Source organism: Rhea americana, unplaced genomic scaffold (genome assembly GCF_003343005.1).
Source record: "Rhea americana isolate MKP2758 unplaced genomic scaffold, rheAme1 scaffold_47, whole genome shotgun sequence".
Classification (NCBI taxonomy): Eukaryota; Metazoa; Chordata; class Aves; order Rheiformes; family Rheidae; genus Rhea; species Rhea americana.
The window spans coordinates 5347379-5372805 of NW_028186612.1; the positions used below are offsets into that span (position 1 = coordinate 5347379).

General features: G+C 44.1%; 1 protein-coding gene across 1 annotated transcript in view; it reads left to right on the forward strand.

Moving 5' to 3' along the window:
- Positions 1–6: 6 nt before the first annotated feature.
- LOC146589325 (vasoactive intestinal polypeptide receptor) overlaps positions 7–25427 on the forward strand; it is a 112515-nt gene continuing 87094 nt past the window's right edge. The window contains exon 1 of the mRNA XM_085316503.1: positions 7–107. Within this exon, the coding sequence (XP_085172629.1) occupies positions 51–107 (57 nt within the window). The 5' untranslated portion in view covers positions 7–50. The remainder of the gene's footprint in view (positions 108–25427) is intronic.

A 25427-nucleotide genomic window follows, 5' to 3' on the forward strand; every position in this document is an offset into this window, starting at 1 on the left:
GCGGCGGCGGCAGCAGCAGCAGCAGCAGCGGCAGCAGCAGCAGCGGCAGAATGGAGCCCGCGGTCCTGCGCGCCCTGGTGCCGCTGCTCGGCTGCCTCCTCTCCGCGGTGAGTGCCTCCTCCGCGGGCGCGGCGCTTTGCTTTCGCCTGGTGCCTTCCCCTCCGCGCTGCCCTGGGCCGAGGCAGTTCGCCGCGGGCAAACTTTCGGCAACTTTGGAAGTGCGATCGGTGCGGGACAGGTGTATCTTTGATTTTTTTTTTTCCTCCTTTTTGTTTCCTTCGACTGATCTAGAAAATAGCAGTCTTTTTTTCCCCCCCTCCCGATGTGTACTTCCTCTTCAAGAGTGAGGCGATCTTTTGAACTAGCAGCATTCACTTTGGGTTTGCTAGCGTTTTATTTCAGGGCTGCTCCCCACCTCTCTTTCCATTATTTTTGAGGATGGCTTTCCATTTGCTTTGCTTTCTGTTTAGGAGCGCGATGGTTTCATAAAAACCTTCTCTCTCTCTCCCCCCCCTCCCCCCCGCCCGGGAATGGGAATAACGGGATGAAATTTCCCCGAGGAAGCGCGGTGGTGCCAGGGCAGGGGACTCCCGGGTGGAGGCGCGCTCTCAATTTGAAGAATAGTTTCCCCAAAGAAGTTCTGCAAAGTGCTGCTCTCGGACACTTAAACCTCACGTGGCCGCAGCGTCCGAGGAAAGCGCAAAAGCTGGGACCGAAGGATGTGTTTTTGGAGCCCCTTCCGCTCGCGATCCCTGTGCTCGCAGGTTCCCGCTTGGGGGTAGTGCCGTTTCCTCCCCCCCCCCGCCCCCGGCGATGTGTCTACGAGCGCGTACACGCACACATACACATGCACGTATGCAAAAGCTAATTCTCTGTGCAAACAGTGCAGGCGTGGGGTTGGCTGCCGAACTCTTTGCTGAAGCTCCGCTCTTGTGGCTCGTCTCCTCGTAGCATGTGATTTCCAGCTTAGACAGCTCGTTTTAACTAGCTGGATAGGGGATAGGGAGTGGATGTGGCTGACTTTCACTCTTCTAATCCTGTGCCAGCATTTGTTTTCTTCTTTTACAAGGTGAGATTGGCTCACCAGCATCCTGGTTGGGCTGGGTGAGGTTGCCCGCAGAAACTAGGTTGTGCCATCGGGGCTCGGCTGCGAGTCGCTTCTGTTTGCTCSGCTCAGCCAGGGGCAGGGGATGGCTCGGAAAGCTGCTTTGATCTCCAGCGGGCAGAGGAAAGCCAACCAAACCGAGCCTCCGAGTGTAAAAAAGTAATGCAGATTTTGCACTGCATCACTCCTGTCTCTTTCCTCCTCTCCCCTTATGAAATGAGACAAATGTAGCTCTTTTGATTTTTGTGATTTTCAGTATAACCCACCCAACCATCTGCATTGTCCAAGACTTTGAGGAAGAACAGGCTGGGAAAATGGGTTAAAGAATCCAAAAATGACCAGGCGTTTAGTTCCTGCAATTCTACAAACTGCTTCTAGGGAGGATGCAAAATAGCTCAAGTCAAGGAAATGAGGAAAAGGGGGTAGGTTCTCATCAGCTTGCTGGAACTGCTCCAGAACCTTCTTCCACAGAAACCCATGGCAAAAGTCCCATATCCTTAAATATTATTGGCAGGACAAGGTCCTTTGGAGCCAGCTCCTGCAGCGAGTTAGTCATCAAGTCTGCCAAAGTTTAACACGCGAGTGTTTGCAGGATCGAGCCCCTGTGATGCAAGGTGTCAGTGCGCTTGGGTTGGTGTCCTGTCTCTAAGCATGAACTCCTGAAGCTCTGGGATAACGGCAAGCCATAGGCTAGGTGCAGTCCATAGGTCTCCTTTCAACCCTGACCTCCCCTATGCTATTTTGTCCCTCCACRCTGTATCTCACTTTCTTGCTTTGCTTTAGTGGAGCCGTCAGTTGCTTTTGCATTATACTAATGTCACTGGGACCTGGTTCATGCCAGCGGGTTAGAAAGACTCGCACGATAAGCATCTGTGTTGATCTGCAAGGTGACTAATACCAAAGTATGTAAAGTTTCCGTAATAGTGCTGAAGTGCTGGAGAGAATCCTGTTGTTTTGTTTCTCGGTTTGAGCCTCGGAATCAGTATTCACTTTTAAAGCAAAAGTAACCCTGAAAGCGTAGCAGCCTGGCTCTGGAATCTAAGATTACCCAGTGACATTTTTCTTATGATTTATTGTGATAATTTTTATTTGTATGTCCTTGGGAAGGCCTTGAACAGCAATTATTGGCTGATGCAGAAGTTTGGTGCTATAAAAGTGTTGCAGCCAGGTGTTTTCTAATTGCTGTTATAAACTTTCACCCCTGTGCCTCATGATCCACAGACRTGGGAGAAGGAAATCGAGCAAATCTTATTTGCTGTAATTCATCAGGCCACATCCATCAAGCCTCCCACATTGGTCAATTTTTAAAATTTTGGAGAAAGGGTGGTTTGTCTTGTTTTGGTGTAAATTGAGGATCATCCCTACTAGGTTCTGATGAGTTATCTTTTTCAGTCATGTAACTAAAATAAGAATCTGGGCAAGGAAGCTACAAACAACAAGAGGTTTTTTTTTTTCTTTTTTTTTCTTTTTTTTTTTCCTCCAGCATGTGTCCAGTAAATGAGATGTGGGTAATTGAGAGCAATTGGTGGATTCCACAGGCTGAAAGCACATTGAATTAGCCACRTCTGTCCGGCTGGTGTAATCTGTGCTTTTCTTCAGAGTTTTATTCTGCTCCAGCTATGGAGTATAAGCATGAGGGAAAGGAATGAACCACCAAGTTCTGGTCCTTTAGCAGCCCAAGGGTAAAATGCTAGAATGAGGATCCCTTTAAAATAATTTGTTAAACTTAGGCTCATGGGGCACCCCTTCAGCTATATCTGCTGTTTTTTCCTCCTGCCATGGGCTGAGAATCTGAGAGTTAAAATAAATACATTGAAACAAAAATAATCAGCGTTTTTAGAGGAAGATGCATGGTGCACACTGGAGTTCTCTAGTGTCATTTTTGCACCCAGTCTGAAGTTCCTTCGGTGGTGACAATACACAYTGAAAAAGGCGTCATCACAAAACCTCACTATATTACTAGGTGTTGTGTTTTATTAATATTTATGCATGTACGATATATGACTGATCTTTCTAAAAGACGTTTAAGAGAACCAATTCCCCAGCTCCATTTAACCATATCTGGGTAACTCTGGAAGTCTCCTTGTCTCTATAACTTCGGAAGAAGTTTTTCACTAGTACAGATGCTTTAGAAGCTCTTACTTAGGGTGTAGCAAGGCAAAAGAACACATAGGCAGAAACATGGTGTCTGAGAAAAATCCTTTGTGGAATATTTAAGGCTACATGCACCTCTAGCCCAGCAGCATGTCAGCCGGATATTCGCACCATCGCTCTGACACCCTACCTGGCAATTGCCAGGTTGGTCTCTAGCACGAAAACGTTAGAGAATCAAGCAAGAGGGGAGCCATGATRCATCATAAAAGATGAGTCCTTCAAGGTGCTTTTGAGAGAGGGGTGGTTGCCAAATTTTTGGCCTCTGAAGTCAGGTGGGTCCATAGACAAAGGGTGTTTGCTGGCTTGTTAGTTAGGATGTTGGTAGAGAGGGCTTGTTTGCTTCCCCCCCCCCCCTTTTATTTATATATATATAGTGGCTTAAAAATACTATGGTTCAAGCCCMTTCTGGTTGTAGTATCAACAGCAGGGTAGCAACCAGACAGCTACTCTGAATAAAAATGCAGTCACAGTAGGATGCGCCTTGTTTTGTGCTATGAGGCCAGTGCTGGCTCATGAAACTCCTGTTACATTTTGTTCTCATTTTCATCAGTTCATAGTGATGTGACTTCACTAGCTGGAGCCTTGTTATTTGATTCTTYGCTCAGGAGTATCCAAGAAGGTTTCGCATGTGCTGGTAGATGCAAAGCAGCCTGATACTCTCCTGGTTCTGCAAACTGGGAATGGCAGCATGAGTAAGTGTTGGTACCAGTGGAGATCTGTGTTTTGGTTCTCCCAAGCCTTCTGCATCATCTGCTCAACTGTGAGGTTATCTTGGGAATGAGAAGACAATGAGACCTCAAAGAAAGAGGCTTAGGAAGGGGCTGTGATGATARGCCGTGCAAGTCTTTCTCTGTGATTTGTTGTCATTACCTGGAAGCCCTTTTGTGTCTTCTGATGTCTGCAGGCAACGTGTGTGAAAGTGTCCCTCAGCCCATGTCTCAACTAGGTCCTTGACCTGCCTCTTCCTGTGTCACTGAGTGGGGTGTACTGTATCATGTCTCTTTAGGGGTTAGTTTGTGCGATTTTTCGGGAAAAAGCAGCTTTTTCCATTTACTAAATGGTCTCTAGTCAAAACTACTGAAAAGATTGATATCTCATGGGCATCAGTCTTCTGACTGCCGCATCATATGCCAACTTGCACAGTCAGGTGGGGCTGGGAGCTTACATGGTATCTGCAGTTTGTGGACACGCATCCTTGTTGTAGATGGAAAGAGAGGCTGGGGGACAGGGTGAAAAACATCTCCCCATCCAGCAGTAAGTGTCCCATTCTTTGGCCTTCTGAGAAAGGGCACTAGACATAGCGCTGGTGAATGAGACCCAAGACAAGAATATTTTTTTGCTTCTGATCTGAAAAGGGAGATTAGTCACACTCTGAATGGAATCAATGGCTCAAATTCAGGAAAGGAGCCAAATTAACCAGGCAAATTAAAAATAAATACTCAAGTTTTGATAAGAGCAGRACTTAGTTTGGTTCTATGAACAGAATGGGTCACATTCTGCTTTCAAGCAAGCACAGTAGTGTAATTTCACTGCTGCGAATGCAGTCGCTCTTGCATTGCGCCAGCTCAGGGGAAACGGGTCACTAAGTGTTCTGCCTGGGAGAGGATATATGATTAAACATAGCCCTGTTCTCTGGTCTCATCAACTTGCTCTGTTCCATATTATGGAGACAGATTCCTGCAAAGGAAAGTCATTTGTAAGAACACCTCTCCCTCCCCACCCCCCCACCCCCCCCCCCCAAAAAAAAAAAAAAAAGAAAGAAAAGAAAAAAAGAAAAAGAAAAAGTATTGGGGAGGTTAGCAAAAAGAAAGAAATGCAGCTGGGGAAAACCCTCAGCCTAGGGATGGAAGCAGAGATCAACAGGGTTGTGGGTGCTTGAAGCCTTCAGAGCAGCAGAAAGGCTGGAGTTGAGGTCCAGCCCGTGGGATAGAGTAGAGCTATGCCGAGCTCCCATTCCCTACGGGAGACTTGCTGAGTCTGCCTGCAGCCCACGGAGGTCTGTCCTCCTGCCCCGCATGGTCTAGCAGGGTTTCCCTCAATGAGTGCTGAGCACTTGCTGTTTCACTGTTCCCTCTCCCCAGAGCTCCAGACTCCCAGGTGTTTTTTCAGGAGTCACAAGCTCTCATAGCTTCGTTTGGGTGGGAACCAAGCCAAGCGAGGAGGTGCCTGTGCCTTGGAAAATGAGATCCCAGAGGGCTGCAGTGGAAGCAAGACCAGACYCTGTGTTTTTGAGGTACAAAAGGGGCAGGGAAGCAGTGCCGGCTGTCAGGTTGGCCTCCATCCAGAGCTAAGACAGCTAAGGCTGTGGCCGGGAGGTCCTGTGCCGAGGTCAGGAGGCTGCTCGCCAGCTGAGCGATCYTCTGGTCACCCTTCCCTTTTGTAGCAACCTGCTGGCTTGCTTGGCGGTGTGCCTGAACCGCCAGAAATCCCTCTGGGATGATTCATCTCTCCGGGCACAAGCTTCACCTTTCACGTTACAAGACCAGCGATGCAGGGAGAATTCATTCATTAACATGCAGAAAGTGCCTTGGGGACAGTTCGAGATGCAGATGGTATCCCCGAGGCCTCKAGTTGCTGGTTATTCCCTATATCGTTCTACAGCCCTTCAGTCTGCTTGACAGGGTAATACAGAGCCGCAGCAGCACCAAGTTTTTTTAGAAAACCTAAAGGCTTCTGCAGATGTAAGTGGAAGTGTGAAGTTTCCTGCTGATAAGGATGCTATTAATAAAGCGCGAGGGTTTTCTCCTCCTGAAACTTCAGCCTCCCTAAAAGCATCTGCTGGCTATTAGCTTTGTTACAAGGCACTTTTAAACTGCTTAGCCTCGTACAAAAACCCTAATGCAGGAARAGAGAGAATCGGAAGAGCAATTATGTTTAATAAGTGCCAATCCATGCAAATAAAAATGGCCTGTCCGAGCATGGCTTGAACCGCTGGAAGCGAGCCGGCAGGGCTGCGAAGGGGAAGCAGGTGAGCGGCAGGGCTGCAGTTAAAACCCTTCCCTCTGGTTGGTTTTTGCAGGGGCTTTGGGGATGTTTTGTGCGCAAGGTTGTGTGTCGTGGGTTGCTTACGGTGAGAAAACGCACGTTAGTGCTGCTTTAGTGGCATTTCGTTCTGCCAGGTTTTATCTACGGCCGTAACTTTTATTTTTGCATATCGATAAATAGTATTTCTGGGATGTAAGGACCTCTTTTAGCTTCTGAGCTGGATGTGAATTTTGGAGACCATAATTTACTTTTTATTATCTAAAATCATATACCCAGCCAACTGAAACAGTGCGTGAAAACAGCCTTAAACTCTGTCATAAGTCACATTGGGTAGATTTCTTACCCCCAGGGCGGTCTTTGGCTGTCTGTTTAACCATTCCCACTGCAGGCGGGTGAAGATTTACTTCCCTTGTTTGCACTGAAATTCAAGAGGTCAAACAGGATCAGGATTATTTATTAAGCTGGAACCGAATCAGGATTATTCTCTAATATGTTTCACTGGTGGGTTAGAGGACAGACTCCGTGGTACCAGCTGCTGGAAGACTGTCTGGGAAACTCTTCTGGAYGTCATGACTTGGCTTCGATGCTTTGTGTTTGGTTGAGGGCTGGAGGAGACAGTCAGCTGAGCCGCTGTCCTGTGATGCCTTTCTTGCTTTCACTGCAGGCTCACGGATGTTCCCACTCCTGCCAGTCAGATGTAAAACCCACTACAGTATCAGTGTCACATATTTTTTAATCGKCATCCCTATGAAATCCTATCTGATCAAGAGGAAAGGCAGGGGGGAAATCTACTTAAATATAATTACTGTCTGGAGGGGGAAATAGCAATAATTTGTGTCCCTTTTGTAAAGCTGAAATCTGTAGGGTGCCTTTTTAAAAGGTGTTTTTTGGGGGCTCCATCCTTGATTCTGGATTTAACAGATGTTTCAATTAATACTTAATGATCTGTAATTTCACAACGAACAACTGAGCCGCCAGTGTCTCCAGGGCTCTGATAAATGTCATTGTCCATCCCAGCTAAGCAGCCTGTGAACTTYCTTGCAGATGACCTTTGGGTGGGACTCCGCATGCAGATGAAGACACTTATGTTTTGGTGGGAATACATAGGTGTCTATGTGCCATCTACACGTCAAAGACCCTGTTGTGCTGGAGAATATTTTGTGGGTCAGTTTGGTTGCCTGCTGTCACGTGTATCCTGCCATCAGAGAGGTGTCCCATGTCTCCTTTCTGTGAAGATGCTGAGTTACCTTCCTACCCCATGTGGATGCCATGAACCCACAACACAGAGCCATCTCAAAYGGCACCGCGTGGCTATATTTAAGCACCTTTTAGAGCCCTTTTTGACTAGAGTGGCATTCCAGTCTCCTAGGCGCTGTGTTGGCACCTGTATTTGGAGGTCTCAGGCTGCAAGCTGAACCCCACCATGAKGTTCCCCATGTGTTGTAAAAGAATGAAAGCAGAAGAGCGCTGCTCATGCTGATCTTGTTTCTCACAGCCTGCTTTATTCAATACTCAAAAACATCTTTTTTTCCCCTCTTCTGTCCTATTTTGTGAAAGTTGCCAGACTGCTGCAGTTCAAACTTTAAGGAACTATCTCTCTGCAAGGCAAAAAGAGGAAACAAATGCAATATATTGAATGTACCTTCTTCTCTCCAAAAAATCCTCAAGAGCTCTGTGCACTTAGAGCAAAGGGCAAAGCTGGTTCAACACTGACTCTCAGCATTTTTACGCATTCAGCTTGCAAACGCAGCCAGAATCCAAAGCCTGCTGGAGATTATGCTTCTTCCACTGTTATTCTGCTGTAGCCAAATTTAGCTCCTAATTCAGGTGAAGGCAGTGGGTTTTTTCCTCCCCCCCCCCCAATCTCTTTCCTCTTATGGGCCCTTAGCTATTTATYGAGGAGGTGCAAACCCTTTTTAGAAATTTCACCTCCTTTGTGGCCGTGTGGACCATATGTCCTTGTGGACCATATGTCCTTGCTGGCTTAAGTCAGCTTGCACAGCCCCCAGGAGTGCGGCACACGGATTAGAGCCCGCTGCCCTGGCAGATGTGCCCTCTCGCAGAAGGGGGAGTGAATGAGCTTCTCCCAAGAATCGTTATGTCATTTACACGCTCCTCTGTCATGTCTGCGTCCGTCCCTTTGCTTATCTCTTAGTTTCACCCTGGTTCTTAATGATAATTATTCCCCCCCTGCCTTCACAATAGAAGCAGGTTTCCCTTCTGCTTGGAATAATCAAGGATGGGAAAACGCTGTTGCCGAGATGGTTCCCAGCTTCACAGGGCACTGGAAGGAAGCCAAAAACATTACGTGAAGAATTACTGACTTGCTCCAGCGTGGGCCGCCGGGCTGCTTGCATTTTTGGGGRTGTGACATTAAACACGGCTGCAGAGCTGTGTGAGCCTTTGCTGCGCTGCGCACTTTAATTCCATTGCTGCAGTGATTTCTTTCAAGGAGATCTTTTTTTCCTTGTTTTTTTTTTTTACTCACTGTCACTGGTTGTACAGTTTCCTCTTTCTTTTTTTTTTTTTCTTTTTCCTCCAGACAGCAGTACCTGAGATGACCTGCTTCTAGAGCTTGCACAGTTTCCGCGTGCGAAGCTTTCTCCAGCTTTGCACTTTGCGGCTGGGGCACGGGCGCTGCATTCGGGTGCAGGACTTCGTGCCRTCTCATCCCCTTCGTGCCACCGCACCGCTTTGGGCAAAATTAACCTTTGTGCCTCCTTGGCCAGCCCTCTCCTCCCTCCCCCTGGGAAGTCATACACGTTTCAGCAAACAGCATGTCGACGGCTTATCTGCGGGCTGTTTGCGTACAGTACAGATGAGGCAAAGTTTGTCAAGAGAAACAACAGCTTATATTGGTTGAAACAGAGTATAAAGAAAATCAGATATGCTTTCAGACGTGGAGACACGTCCAGAGGTCCGAAGGAGAAACAAAGCTAAGTAGTAGTTGCTCTGGGTTTAGCCTGAAGGTGTTCGTTGGGGGGTCAATTTGAGAAAATAGTATGCTGCCTGGAACAATTTAACATTTATTTTACTTTTTTTTCACAAAACCATTGCTGACAGCAACAGTCTTTCAGTCCTACCATATTGAAGACCCATGAAATATCTCCAGAAGCCAAGGCCACAAATCACTGTTCATAGTTCTTCTGGGTATTAAAGCCCTCGGACTCAGCGGAGCCATTGCTTTGATGACCCGCTGCAGTGTTCTCCACATCTTGCCACCTGCTAGCTCGTGCTGTCACGTAGGTGATAATTCTTACCTGCCCCTGCAGCCCCACAAGGGCTGGCGGTCTTACCAGCTCCTCCTTGGCTAAGAGATTCATCTCCTCTAGGGGTGTTGATGACCCTTTTCTCTTTAATTAGCTATTCTGACTACAGTCAGGACAGTTATTTCAAACTTATATGTAGCCTGAAGTTTCCTGATTCCATTTAAAAGACAAGGTTCAAAAGGGTTCCCCCACCCCATATTCTTTTGGAAGGCTGCTACCAGAGCCAAATTTACTAGTTAAACAGTTTAGGGCAAGCCCCCCCTCAGTCCCCCCCTTTTTTTTTCTGTAGGTGGAAAGGAAATTAGTGGTTGGAGCTCATTACTTTGGGTTTACCTGACCTGAACCTCAGAATTGTCTTAAGGGAACAATAAACATCTGGAAAAATCATCTTTAAACCGAGCTATAAAGCTGAACTTTTGCTGAGTTTTTTTTTCTATGTATCATTGTTACAAGGAGAGAAAACAAAACCAAGATTTGCTGAAGCAGTGCCAGAAAATCTGAACTCACTTGTGGAAGAGCAGTTGAGTAGAKAGCTGATGGACTCATTTTGTAAAGCCAAGATGCCTTTTGTGCTCAACGGCAATATATTAACTCTTCGCAACAACAGATGTGGAAGGGAAARTAACCCAAGTGGTTGTGGCAAACTGAGAGGTTGGAGGCTGGCTGGSGGAAGTGGTCAGGGAGATGGTGGAAGTTACCTGGGGACAGAGTGGGGACCTGGGGGGAGGGATGAGGAGGGTTATCATGTGGTTGGGAAGGGCAGCTGCAAGCACTAGGTGAGAGAAATAAGGAGGCAGTGGCGATGACTTCTAGCTGCAAATGATCTAAGAGTCTTCAGGTGGCTCAGCTGTGGAATGGTCCCTGGCCCGGCTTTGGAGCAGGTGGTAAGTCTCCTAGACTTTGTGCGTGCCATGTTTTCTTGGGGTCCTGGACACAGGAGAGCATCAATATCCCCAGCAAAATGTGRGGTTGCTTTGCCATGGCCAAAGCTACTCAAACCTTCACAAATGCTGCTCCCTAAATGCTTTTGGCCTGCTTTCTGGTCTAGGGCTAGCCTGAAAATCTGTGTGCCAGCACACTGTATGCTGGAGATGAATCGTTTGTGCAAGTTTGTGCAAGTTGGGTGCTGGTCCCACTTGGATTGCTCTTGTCCAGAAACATCTTAGAGCTATAGCATTGCTAGGGACAACACATGYTGGCAACTCAGAGAGACCTGGGTGCACAGTCATCTCTCCTGCACTGCCTTTTTCTGGTCCAGTTTTTCTCTGCATATTGCCCTAACAATTTTTTCTCCTAGACTTTCCTCTTGAAGGTCTGACAGAATTTGTTACTGCRCAATTAATAATATTTAAATAGCAACTGTATTTTTGATGTAGACTTGTTTTCTTCCCCACTGTGGGACTACTGAAGAGTCATTCCTGTCTTTCTAGAAGGGATATTAAAATATCTGGCAGGTTGGTACCCCTTTGCTATGTAATTATTTCTTCCCTGCCAATTTATCACTAAAGTTCCTGATCTGTCAGCTCTGGAAACAAATATTAAATATGTATTGCAGCCCTGGGAGGAGAGCCCAACCTGCCAGGGTACAGCACAACTAAAAATAAATGCTTGTTTCCCTTGCAAAGTAGCCTGGGGAGAGAGAGAGAGGCAAGGAATAATGTCCACTGGAGTAACTATGAGTAGAAGGAGACAGAGCAATAATTTCAGCTGCACGTAGGGAGAAGTCACAGTTCAGACATAGCATGAGGCTGAGAAGCTCTTAATTCAGTCCTAGCCTTTGTAAATGGACTTTCTGCTAAGGGTGGTCTTGCAGCTGATGACCAGGGTCAATCACTTTCCAGGTTGCAAACTTGTAAAAGTGATGTCAGATGTGCTCCAAAGCTGGGGGTTTGGGTGGGCCAGTGCGTCCAAACTGAGCTCTCTCAAGCTGTTCACACTGTAATGCCAGTACTCCTGCTCAAGGAAATAAACTTTGTGATCAAACCCACCTTTAGCTAGGAGCAAATGAGTACAGACCTACCACTGGAAAGAGCAGAAGTGTTGCAGAGGGATGAGTGCACCTTGGGGCATTAGCAGTCCTCAGAATCCTATGAGAGCGGGAATGGGAAGATGGATGGACTTGGGCACACTGGGAGATGGACTTGAAGTATTTTCAGTTTTGAGATTGATRAGAGTAGGAGGTGGAGAGAGGTGGTCTCTGGAAACTGCCAGTTTGTCTGGAGTTGGGCAGGATCTCTTTAGGGTTTCACATAGTCCCCCCAACTTTCAGCTTGCAGAGTTGAAAAGGTTGCACTAATGGTGCCTATCTTGGCAAACCTTTCCTTGGTCTCTTTTTTTGATGGTGCGTGTTTGTGTGTGTGCTTACAGGCTTGTTACAGGACGTGTTGTTGCAGGAAGGTTGACACAAACTGAAGGGCTTTGCTCTGCATGTGACAAGGGTCACTGTTCTCTGCCACTGTTGTCCCTTGCTTTGAGAAATTCATCCACTGTGGATGCTAGCCTTCCTGTGCCGATGTTGTCATTCAGTGTTCATTCAACATTCAATGTTGTCATGGTTTGGGGGTGAGGAGGAAGTGATTTGTACAGGAACAGAGATCAAGAAAGGWTTTCATCAGAGTACTGACCCTGGCTGTGTGCTCAATGTTCCTCCAGTGAATTGGATTAACAGTCCCAACACAGTGTCTCACAGACCAGATGAGCTGTTTCTTGTAAGTCTTACGGGGTTTTATCTGGGGAGATGGGGACACAATCTTTTTATTTCTTCCATACCAGCGGTAGGGAGCCTTTCTCAGGTCTTTCACRTCATCCTAAAATAGCAGCTGTGAGCTTAGAAAAAGTTCTAGAGAAGTATGTGGTCAACCTTCTTCAGCGCTGCTTGTACAGGGACACTGGCTGCCTGCAGTGTGGGTGGGCAGGCACAGCCCTCGGTGAGGGGGGGAAAAGTTTAAAGTTGATATCGTACGCCAATTATGAGCCCTATAATGGGGAAACACTTTTACTTCTGCACAGTTCATCCACTTAGTGGCTGCAGCTGACCTCTGGATGTGGGGCATGTTGTTAATGTGAAATGAGATTTAATGAATCTTGAGACCAAGATAAACAGGAAGACTTGACTGATCACTGCACACTAGACCTTACTGACCATTTACTTTCTAGATGTCTTTAATAAAAGTTATCCTTTTACTTAAGGGAGGTATTGGGGAAGGTGGTTTTTTGCTTGCAAAGTTGCAGTGGGGTGGGGGGTAATTTATCCTCAGGGGGCGGTGGTGGTGATGAATTTCTTAATTGATTGGAGAGGAGCTAAAAATGAAATATTATTTTCCTTTTTTTTTTCTTCCCATCAAGAAATTTTAAAACTTCACAAGTGCTGCATTATTTTCCTGGACAGAGGCGATTCTTTGTTGTTTTTTTTCTTATTTAATTCCTTTTCAGGCCAGAAAATGGAGAGAATGTGCTGAAGTCTCATCTTTAAATTATGTCACAACCATTTCTAGGAGAGAGGGAAATATCACTTTCTTAATTTGCGGGTTGGAAGACTGACGCATACAGAGAAGGGATGATGACCTGTACTTAAGATCATAAACTGGATGTCATTCGTGGAGCATTTTCAGTTTTGAAGGCCATTCAGTCAAAACTACTAGTTAGAAGCATATCCAGTCTTAGTGTGGAGACCTCTAACTTACTTCAACAGCAGCAAATTCAATTGTGGAAGAAAATTTCCAAGCTTGGAAATACGATATTAGACTAGACCTAGATTTTTAAAGATGTTAAGCACCTAACAGAAAGCCCTGACTAAGGAGAGCTGGATTTTGATGTCTCCTATTGATTGTTAGAGCTTACCCCCAAATTATGGTTTCCCTGCTAAAGGATGGCACTTAAATGTTGTGGCTAAAACAGGAACCTCTGGTGGTTATGAGGGAGACATTTGGAGGTCAATATGTCTGTCCGCAGGTTAGTTTGGRAGATGGTCTCTGGAATCCAGCACCTTGTGGTTGCAATGCTCTTACTAGAACAACAAATAAAATGAAGTAGTATCTGACCTTTCTGTTAGTCAGGAAAATGCTTCTGAGTTCCTCTGACAACCCTATTCTGATAAAAAGTCTCATAGAATTGTTATAGACAACATTGGTTCAAGACCCAAATTTTAACATCTGCCTCAACATTCCTTTCCATAGCAGGGACTGGCACTGAAAACAGAAGGATAAAATGCATGCATGCAGAAGGACAAAATRCATGGAGACCTTCAGTCACATATTCGTTCAGCCCTAGGAATTTAACAAATACTTGTGCTGAGGAAAACCCTTCCCYGAAGTTACCATCCTCAGGCAGAGGAAATCAGCTTAGCTTCACTGATGTTAACATTGTTGTGCTGTACCATCTGAGGATCTGACTGTGAGTTTAATGCTTGCAGAAATTGTTATGGGAGCAGCCCTAGAAGACTGAAACCCCATGCCCAAAGCTAGCACAAGCAACAGCAGTGTTTCCTGTGGCATGGAGGCTGGGACCTGTGATGCACAGTTCTTTGGGGAACATCTCAGGATGGGTAGGTAGTGTAGCCCATGTGATCCACCCTTGCCCAGGTCATGCCCTGTGAGCTCCACCTTTGTTGGCACCATCAGGAGAGTCCTTGAGCAAGTTTGCTTAACTCTGGCAACAAGTCAGAGTAACAACATCTGTGAAAAAATGAGGTCCTTAACCATTGGGTTGGGATGCTGTAGCGTATTTGCTAAAAGTGGATCGGTGAACGGTTTCAGCCTTTGGCCTGAGTATCCATATGAGACAGTGGGAAACCTTTCAGGGGTCTATGAAGATAAAGAAGAGCACAGCCAGGGAGTTGAAATTAAATGTGTAGATATTATGTGCTTCCACTGGGAAATTTTTWGGAGTCAGCAAATGAAAGCAAGAGTGAACTCCACCGGATTTGACCAGAGTGAGGGAACTGGCTTTAAGAAGATCTTTTTTTATAGGCCATAGAGATCCTACATGAGTTTTTGTGATTGTACATGGGGTGAGAAGAGCTCCTGTGGGGTGACCTCCAAAGGATTACAGCACAGTTTAACCAGAGAGGCTTTGCTGCACAGCCTCGCTGGAGCAGGAGGAACAYGTTGCAAGAGGTTTGAATGTTTCATTTGTAATCAGTTAAGTGTTGTCACTCAGATAAGCAAAGTATGATTTTAATTAAGAAGGCATTCCAGCTACATTTAATTTTTATGTCAAATTACTGTGGATTAAAAGAAGAAGAAGRAAAAAGTCTTCTGATTCCAAAGAGCTTTAATCCACTCTGGACCCCAGGTCATGATCATTTTCCTACTCTTTGTGGGAAGTGTTGAGGTTCTTTTCCCTTCTCACACATCTTAGCAGAAAGACCAATAAGAAACCCCAGCTTTGACTCCATATATTTTCTGCAGAGTGCAAGGTTCCTCTTGGTTGTATATAAGAGCACTCTGGAGATCTATGAGTTGGGTGAAGAAGTCTATGTTAAATGCAAATGTATACAGGCAGGATTTGCAGCAAGTTTCGGTCGCAGTGGGACTGGGTAGTGAAGGTGCTACTTACCTATCGTTCCAGTCTCTGGAAGGAGTGATCTTGTTGTGGATGCAAAGGAAGAAAAAGAGAGAATCCAGCTTATTCTATAATCTTTTGGGTTCTATGGGAGTCTCAGGAATGGAAAAAAGAGACAATCTCTCTTCTTGAGTTTTTGGGTAGAGAAGCAGGAAATAGTTGAGGTGACTTGTTAGGAATCTGGAACATGAATCAAAATTTCTTTCCAGACTTGAGCTGAAAACTTTTTCTGATCAACCTTGCAATATATTGCAAATAAATAGTATTTGACTGTTCATTTTGAGGAGTTGTTAAGGACTGACACCAGCCATTGTATTCTGGTGAAATGATGCAGAAACTGGCATGTGTTAATTATGCTGTCCCAGAGGGCTCCTGCACTTGGGGAACCATCATTGACCTTCATCTCCTTTAAACWATGAATTTTCAGAGAAGAACTGTATGTTTTGAGGTAGTACAGGTACTCTGGTTCTTAGGAAAGCACTTAACTAACTTTTAAAATCTTTTTCTTATGTTGCATTTAATTTTGTAGAGTAAAGGCTGTGCCTGGTACTAGACTGAGGGACATTTAGTGGTGTTTGGTAGAAAGTGGCTGTCCACCTAGGAGCAAATAATGAAACTATTCTGTTTGCTCACATTGCTTAGTCTTGTCTGGCTAGGATATTAGGCCATGACATGAGGTGATACTATCATCTAACTCTAGTAACAGCTATCTGATAGCAGCTCTTATCATTGAGGGTATGAAGGATATCTTTCCCCAAAGCCAGCATACCTTCACATCTTTCAAGGGAAAAAGAGAGGCTGGACCAGAAGTGCATCAAGGTGATCGTCAGAAACATCACCCAGAACTTCCCAGGGTCTATATCTTTTTTTATTATTATTTATTTCATTTATTCACCCACAAAGGTATTTTCAGTTCAGTAATAGTTGTTTCCCCTTCATTAAAAGGAAGACATTACAATTATAGTCTGGAGCATTGCTGTAAATACACAGTAGGCTGGCCTCGGAGGGACAGCACAGAGCTGGCTGATCGGGCTCCTGATTTCCATCCCGTGCAACATGAGGCAGGATCCTTGGGTTTCATTTTCCTAAAGCACTTTGCAAGCCTCAGCTTTGAATGTTTAGCTGGGCAGACCTACCGGGAGCACGCAACAGTGGATGGCTCCTCGCCCAGCTTGGGAAGGTCGCGGAGGAGRAGAGCTCTCTCCTTGCCCATAGTTTTGCGAGTGTGTGAAGCCCAGCGGTTATAAGTGACAATAAGTGTGACTGTGTGTAGTGGGCTTTCTATTAATATATGCACTATATGGTAATAAGGTGCTACCGTTTGATTGTAGGTGCTGTTGCTCRTTCCCTCTTTCCTCACCCTGTCCCAGTGCTGTGCCTTCTGTGGAAATCTCCTGATCATAAGCCTGATTATTTCAGAATCAAAATAAATTTTTTTCCTTATTTCCACACTTAGAGAAGCCGCTTCTTCTACAAACACTGATAGCTTACTAAGCCTTTAAGAGATGCACAAGGCACAGCCATATCTCAGTGCCTGTTTCACCGTGATTTAAAAGCAATCCGGCTTTGTGCTATGACATAACGCCATAAATTCTCATCTACAAATAGTAATCCTTGGTAATGTGTGCAGGACCGGGAATGGGACGTGCTTGACAGGAAGCAATCCCTTCACGCAGGAACTCCASCTGAAGGAAGTTAGCAGTAGGAAGCAGAGGATGGTGAACACAACTTGTCACTGTGGTGGCCAGGTGAAGACTAAGTGTCTCTAAACGCTGAACAGAATATCCTCCTAAATGGTCGGCTGGGGAGCTGGGAAAAGCTCCTTGAGGCACCCTGTCCTTCTCAAACATGATGGCTGTTGCCTCTGCTACCTTGTTTGGCAACGTTTCCCTAGATGGAGCAACCTCTGCCGTGGTAGTATGATCTTGTGCCGCTGAGATGCRTTTTGGCTCTGACCACCCATAGTTGAGCCTGGGGGAAAAGGTTACATTCTTCACTGAAAATGTAAAGCAATTRGATTGTGAAATCCCAGCGCTGCAGATGTGATCTGGAACCGTGTTCCCAGCTTAGCGCCCAGATTAAGCTGACAAACAGTGTACGAAGCAACCTTCTTTTACACGGAGGGGCACCCCAGACGGAAAGTGGGTTGAAACGAGGGTTGAAATGCTGTCCCAGAGCACATCTGCAGTTCCAGGGATTGCACGGTACATTTGTTCTCGTTAGGTGAAGTGCATCCAAGCAGTTCATAATCGGCAGATGCAGCCAAGTTCACTGTGTCCCAGGCTGAATACTCCAAGCCTGGGCTGTAGGTCCTGCGAACCCAGAACTGGCAATGTGAATGCCTCTGCTTTGAAGACCAGGAGATGCCAAAGAAAGTGAAGAATGGTGTCACTTCTTTTGGGGAACAGCAGAACAGCTCCTTCCTCCAGGCTCCCTTCTTCCCTGAGCAGGAATAGAGGAAAAGGTTGTACCAGATGCAAAGGTGGCCAACATCCCTTAGCCTGTAGTAAGAACAAGATGCAGACCTTTCTTTCATCCTGTAAAAATGTCCAAGGTGGTATTCAGCTTGTAGGTTGAGACACCTAGTCATTTAATTATGGTCACTGAAGTTTCAGARCTTGATTTGACTGCCCACACATAGAGTCTTCCACTGTTGGAGCTACCCATGGGCTCCCAGCTGCCCCGGCGGAAGGGCATGGGTCTCCCATACCAGCCAGCCTACGTGCTGTTCCAGCTGTACTGCAGTGTTTCAAATGGCACTGGACACCAAACTTTAGGCAAATTAATTTTGTCGTGGGTGTGTTTTGTATGTGCATGAGTGTTTGTGTGTGTGCAAAGACACAGCATCACCAGTATGCATGGGTGAAATACCAATAGCTGCTAGTCACTTTTGACAACCACAGGAATTAAGGAAGCAAAAACAACAACAGAAATCATGAATCAGTTCTGAAAAAGTAACAAGAATTGAATTTCTCGCAACTGTCTCTTAGATTACAAACTTTTGGAGTCTTTCTTTTCTCTGCAAATGAGACAAGGATAAATGCCTGCAAGTGCTGCAAGACTCCTGATGAAATCTGTAGGTAGGTAGCACTCAGTGGCTCCAGTGGCATCAGTAAGACCTTGCTGTGCCTCTTCTTGCTTTGTGACCTGGATATATAAAGTTTGAAACCTCTGCTGTGTTTTTGAGCTCATACTATCTGATACACCTGACTTTTTTTTTTTTTTTTTAACAGTCATTAATAAAATGTGGAGTTTACAAGAATTTCTGTGCATCATTTCTTCCTCTTGAAGAGCAGAAAATTATTGAGGCAGAAAACTCCCTTATTTGCTTGTGTTGCTTCCGAATATATAGCAGCAAAAGCGAGTGGGGTTGCACAATTGTACACCAGCAGCTGTTTGAGAAAATCTAATTGTAATGTAGCATCTCAGTGCCTAGGCCAACATCTGATATCAGATATACAGGAAATATGTGCAATTTTAGTTATGTTAAGATTCAAGTAATCCCTGATAGGAATGGTAGCTTATTTTATTTGGCTAGTATATTGAAAGCAACTAATTTTCACCAAGTTATTTCCAGTAATTTGAATTCCACAACCTGCCTCTGATAAAAGCATAGCTAACACTTTCCTGACCCATCAGCCTGTCTTCTGTTGGGGAACTGAAAAGGACAATTTGGCACATCCATTGACTCAGTGCCCCAGTGGACTATCACGCTAGCTATTAAGCTGGATGACTTGGAGAGTCATGAATTTGCATAGGTTTCTACTCCTTTGCATCTCACTGTGCCTTTCTGTGCAAGACTGAATTGCCTTATCGTAGAGTATCTCTGGAGATATTCAGGGCATCCAGGTGCTKCTCCAAAAGAGCACAGGGCTCCTGTAAGTCTCGAGTCCTATCTGCCTGTCCCATGCAGATAGCATGGATACCAGGATTGTCTCAACTGATATTCAGGCAACTGAATTGAGCCCCTAAATTTAGGGAAGATGAAGTGGGCCCTTRCAAATTATAATTGGGTCTTGTTTTCCCATAATCCTCCTATTGCTAAAACCAAGCTGATGGCACTTGAGTCAATCACTCTGAGACATTTTGTCTGACCATCTTACAATTGCCTTTGTGGGCTGATATTGGTGTTATGGCACAGGTCTTTGCAGTGCCCTACAGAAAAGGAGAATTACCTCCCTATTCTTCATTACTATTCAGTTCATACCACAAAGAATTGTGTTAGCCTTTGTTTCAGCAGCACATACTGGGTTTTCATTATTTACCTTTTTCTAATCCTTAAATCATCCTCTGTGTTACTGCTTTCCAGAATTCGAGCCGCCTTGCTGGAGATTTGTGCTGAACTCCTTCTTTCTAGAGTGCGAATTTTACATTTGGCTGCATTCAAATAGACTTTCTCAGCCAGATATTGTAAGTGCTCTTAGGTGCAAGTTATCCAGGCCTGCTCTTCTAAATGTTTATCCCTCATAGATATTGTTTAACATCCACCTTTGTTACTAATGGACTGGAAAAAGCTTCTTCATCATCATCAGATACAAGCACATTGCCTTGCTGCTTTCCAAATACAGATCAAAATTGCACTTGCCTCTATTGGACTGTAGCATCTGCAGGATTTTGTTTGTTGCAATGTCTTTGTAAAAAATGAAAATAATAACTTATTAATCTTTTATTGCTTCTAGCTGCAGCTCTTTCCCGATGTCTTGAAATTCCCATTTCATCTTTCTAAGCCTCGTTACACTGTATTTTTTCATCTTTCTTTTTCTTCTATTTAGTAAATATTGTTGGGTTTGGGGATTCTTTATTTTTTCTTTWTTTTTYYTTTTTTTTYYTTTTTTTTTCTTCCTTCAATTGCCTCTTTTAGTTCATTGTTGAACCTAGGTTAGGTTTTACTCAATCATTTTGATTGGGAAATTATGGTTGGCTTGGCTTGTTGCCTTTTGGCCACCTTATCAGCCCTCCCAGAAGAACTTTGACCTGTCCCACAGCACCATCTCCAAATAGGACAGCTGGGGCACATGATGAAGGAGGAACCCCGTGATTAGGGCAGGTGCCAAGCCATCAGGGGAAAAGGTTTATCTAGCAGCTAGGAGTCACAGGTCACAAGAAGGTTGAAGGCAGGTTTTCTTACAGAACTGTAAGTTGAGGGATGATGGGGAGAGTTTAATAGGATTTCTAAGTTGGAGAAGCTCGGAGAGATTCTCAGGTAAATCGCTTGCTTGCCTTCTTCATGGGACATATGGAGAATTTGCTTGGACTRTCAAGACAATGTCTGATACAACAACATGCTGGAGTTGTCTTCTGGTAAATATAGGTCAGCATTGGAGTGGGAAAAAATAAAAGCATCCTAATTACATTTTCCTGAAAATGTAGGCATAGGTCTCTGGSAAAGAAGTGAAGGATGAACAGAGAAGGAGCACATAAATGCAGTCATCCACTTCTCAGAACTGTTGTTCACTCAAAACTCAACTTTTGATAAATATTGTCATCTGTGCAGTGAAATGTGCCACAGTTCAGATATCTCCTGAGAGAGTGAAATCGCTTATTCATTTCAATGGGAAATAGTTTTAACATTGTTGCGAACAATTTAAGTGCAATTTCACTAATAATTTTATTTTCAGTATAACTAATAATACCGGAGAAGAAAAAGCAAGTATGCCTTGTATTACAATGGTCTACACAAAACTCTGTGGATGCATCGGTCTTYAACAGTGACAGTGATGAAACAGGATTTGTTTTAATTCCCTGATGGTGGGAGAAACTCAGTTTTCAATATATAGAATACATACAAATGAGAAACTTATGATGTGTCTTTGCGTCTAGAAATACGTCTGTGTTTAGAGAATAGGAATGCTCCTCTTCATTTGTCTTGGGGGCGAGCTTAAAAATTTGGCTGGGTTTTGTGAGTTAATGTTTTCAGAGAGTTCTTGGAATATGTTTGCTGTGTGTACGTGTTTGAATTGTTACTGTGGTAAATGCTTTCTGCTAGAAACCTGTGACCTCCAGGAGTTTGTAAYGGGGTCAAGAAACCTCTGTCTGAGATGAAACTTTGGAGGGAAAGGGACTGGATTTTTTATTTTATTTAATATATTAAGCCTTAATTGCTTTAAGATGACTTGGGTTTGGAGACTGTTTTCCCCTAAGTAAAACTTTATGAAGTTTCCAAGAGAACTTTATGAAAACTAGGAACTTTGATGGCAGCATGGGCTGTCTGAGAGGGCTATCTCAGCTCTTTCAAATCTGCCTGCACTGACTCATCTCTATCAGCATCCAGAACTTCTAGAGACCATGAGGTTTATTCTCCTTCATCCTTGGCTGGATTCACTGTCATTAAAGGGAGAGAAAGTAAGTTTAGATGGCTTAGAAGGTGACATTTTGTTTTCAGTTGCATCTTGAACTAGTATCCAAACAAAATCCTAGTGTAGGCTGGGAGTTGCTGGAGTGCCTTGCACTGGTTGCCATAGAGCTACAAGACAAGACAGCACTGCTGTGTCAAGCTGTCGTGGGTTTAAAAGTGAAAGCATGTCGTGGATCAGAAATGATCCAGAAAGGCTGAAGCAGCTGGCTGTATTTCAGGAGGGATACGCACTAAAGGCCAGTGAGGAGTTACAACCATCTCAGATGGAGTCRGACACTTAGTGTAGTTACTAACAAAAGCAGTCGGGCAAGGAGCGAGCGTTGCAGCTGTGGAAGTGTCACCCTACGCTAGTGTTTACTCGGTGAATGTGTGTGTTTGAGTAAGGCACTAAGTTCGTCTGAACTCTAGGARGAGAGACCTCACGCAGCTTCACAGGCAGCTCCCCGAAGACCTGCACCACTCGTGTCGATGCTGAGGAGTGTTAGATCTCAGAGATGGGTCAGGCTGGAAAACAGCATTTTCGAGAGCAACTGCATTCAGTTCTGCTCACCCCAAAGGGTACTGAGATTTAGAGGCTGAGGTGGCAGTGATTAAGGGGTGATGGAGAGACCAGTAGTCTGGTTGGTCCTGCTCAGCTGTGCAATAGCCTGGAAAAGAGAGAAGGCCACAGWGAGCTGGATGAGAGATGCCTCCTCCATAGAATCATTTTGGTTGCCTCTGTTCCCCCTATGCTAGTTTAAGCTTCCTGAAATGTAAATAAGGACTGAAGTGCCTGTATAATAACAAAAAAAAAAAAAAAAATCTGAAGTATGTTATGAGACTGTTCGGGGAGCTCTCAGGTTCACATGTGCACATGCAACTTGCTGTGCTTGTAAAACTGGCAAGCAACTGAAGTGAGGAAAAGCTAGTTTTCTACGTGGAAAGCATTGTTTATTAACTACTGTTACCTTTGCTGGACAAATCTGTATTTTTACTTTTCCATTCCAAAGTGCGTGTGTACATCAAAGAGACATGGGAACATGTGGTGGCAATTAGAGAGTTGGGAGGTGCAAAGGAGGGGCTTGTATTCTCACAGCTTTTCTGCTGCTCTTTGAGGAGAAACTATTGCTTTAGTTTATTTTTCTTGTTCAGCAGTAAGTGGCTTTGTGCAGTGTAAAGTTCATTGAATTGTGACTTTTGCCTGCTAAACTGATGTTACCAGAATTTGTTGAAAGACAATTTTGTTATTAAGACTTTGATAAGGGATTGGAAAGAGTTATGTTCTACTCCTGGTTCTGCTAAAAAGTCTTGTGCGCCTCAACTTCCTCAGCTTGTCTTCTCCACCTGTAAAATCAGAACTCTCTGTCTTTTTTGCCTGTTTTAGTCTATTTTCAATGTAAATGCTCCAGAGCAGAGACTGCACATGTAGTAAACCCCTCTTATGTTTGCCTGGTCATTATGCTAGGCTCTCAATAACATAAATAATAACCATCTGGAATCAAACTTTTGTTATGGTTAAAGAAACACAGTCAAGTCGTCACTGGTAGAGTCATAACTGGAGAAATGTGTCCATTTTGGGGTAAAAACTGACCGTGAACCAAGCTGGAGAAACTCCAGGCAAGAAGAATGATAAAAGATCTAGAAAACACTGTGGGAGGAGGGGAAAAAAAAAAAAAGAAAAAAAGGAGTGGAAGAGGTGGGAATGTTTGTTGTAGAAAACAAAACACTGAGGAGAAAATGGCAACTTGTCTTCAAGTATGTGAAAAGTCTGCTGTAAGAAAGAAAGGAGGAGAAAAAAATGAGAAAAAAATCTCTTCTCCATAACCAGTCTGGATAGAACTAGAAATTCTGAGCCTAAATTGCAGACATGGAGATTTAGTATCACATGTACTAGAAAACATCTTTCTAATGATCAGTTTAGAGAAGCATAGGAATGGATGAGCTGGGGACACCATGGGGTGCCCATCAGTGGGGGCACTTGAGAAGCGATGCAGCCAAAGCCTGTCAGAAACAGCTGGGACTTTTTCTTCTCACATATCAGAAAATAGATCATCCTTTAAGGCTCCTCCTAATCTTCCCGCTCACTCCCCAGTCCRTGAACTTGGAAAAATAGATAGCTGACAGAAGAATCCCAAGAATTGCGTATGCTCCTTTTTCTCTCAGCTAATTCAAAATGATTTTATAATGCAATTTCCAGTTAAGCCCCACAAATTGTTAGTCCTTCTGTGTTCTTCTAGGAAGCAGGGACTTGACTTTCTTAGAAATTCTACTTTTGAGGCAGGGAAGATGACTATCCTGCCAACTGAAGGGAAGCATACTTGAGAAAAATCTGCATGTGTGTTTGTAAGTAGCAAGTATAGACAGAGGTTTCCTACATTCTCTGTATCTTTCATTTAAACTTGGGCATGGACGTAACTTGAAATTAATATTTGAGTTAAGATATAAAAGCTAAAAGCAAAGAAATAATAGACGAAAGGACATCTAGGAATGGCAAGGTTGGTCTGCAATACTTACCCGTACACTAGCTCGAACGCCCTGCTCTTATCATTCCCTGCAGCCCTGTTATCGAGACTTTAGGGAATGCCGTCCCTCCAGTGAGGGTCCCTCGGCTCTGTCACAAGGACATGATTTATTCTTCCTGATTTCAGCACTGGAGGGACTGCTGTAAAATCTAGTTTGACTATCTACATAACGCTGACCATTAACTTCTGGTTTGGGACTGCAGTACAAACCCCTGTGATTCAGTGCGACAGTCTTGAAAGACTCTTTGGATAGRTTAAACCACTCAGTCTTAAACCATTCACAAGTGGTACTTTATTTTTACTTTTATTTTTAGCTCTCATTAGAGAGTTCAGCCACAGGAATTTGTTAATCTTTTTTTTTTTTTTTGCACATTAAATAGTTATCCTCAATAGGAAATCTTATGGTTTAGATATTTGCTGTCTGTGATTGATTTTTTATTATTATTTTTTTTCTGGATAACTTCAGCTGGGTTGTCTTTCCTTTTCCACTGTAGGATGGGTTTTCCAGACCTTGAATCAGTCTCATAATGCCGTTCTCAATATTTGCTGAGGGTTTCAATTAGCCACAGTATGTACTGTGCCAGCTATCTGGAAACTGGTGGTGAAATTTTGGCTGTTTTCAAGTTAATGACAATTTTGACTGCTGTTTAAGTCTAATGACCTACGCACCCTGCAGAAAGGCTGCCAAGGTTGGTCAAAACAGTAAGAGATAACTCATAACTATATTACTTTGCTATTTTGTTGGACAGATTTCTACAAGCTTTAAAGTGGAGAGAGTCAGTTAGTCAGGCTGGGATCATGTTATTAGCTGGAAGCATACTACTAATGTTACTAATAAAGGATTGAGCTTCTTCTGGGGATTAGGATCTGGCATTCAACTTGCCAGAGCATCTGTATCTCAAACTTCCAATGAAAAGGAAAGCACTGCTCTATACCATCGGGGTAGTATTAGTAGATTCCTAGGCTGCATTAGTAAAATGACAGCTATTGATGTTGGTTTTATGCAGAGCAGAGTTTCTTTATGCATSCACAGAAGAGTTGAGGTTCAGTTTGAAGTCACACTACTTCATAAGGTCATTTTACAACTGAAATCTCAGTTAARTCAAAGGGACACCTTAGAATCTGCTCTTCTGTTAGCCCAACCAGTGTTCAGTATCTGAAAGCCACATAAGACTAGGGAGGATTAAGCGTTAGGCTTTTACAGGTAGGACTGATTTCTTAAGAGCAATTTTCCTTTTCCCCCTCTTTTGTTCTTCTAGAGATGAATGGTCTTACAGCCTCTGAAAGAGTAGATGGTTCCTGTGTTCCTTACTGATATTCCTCTTGCTCAGCATGCTACTATTTCTTTCTCAGTATATTTAATTTAAATACTTGAAGAAGCTGTTGGGTGTCTGCAAGATTGTTTTTTGCCTTGATTTCCTACTTTCTCCCCCCCCACCCCAAACCAAAGTTGGTTTCAGTAGCTTGTTTTCTTTTTTTTTCTTTTTTTTTCTTCT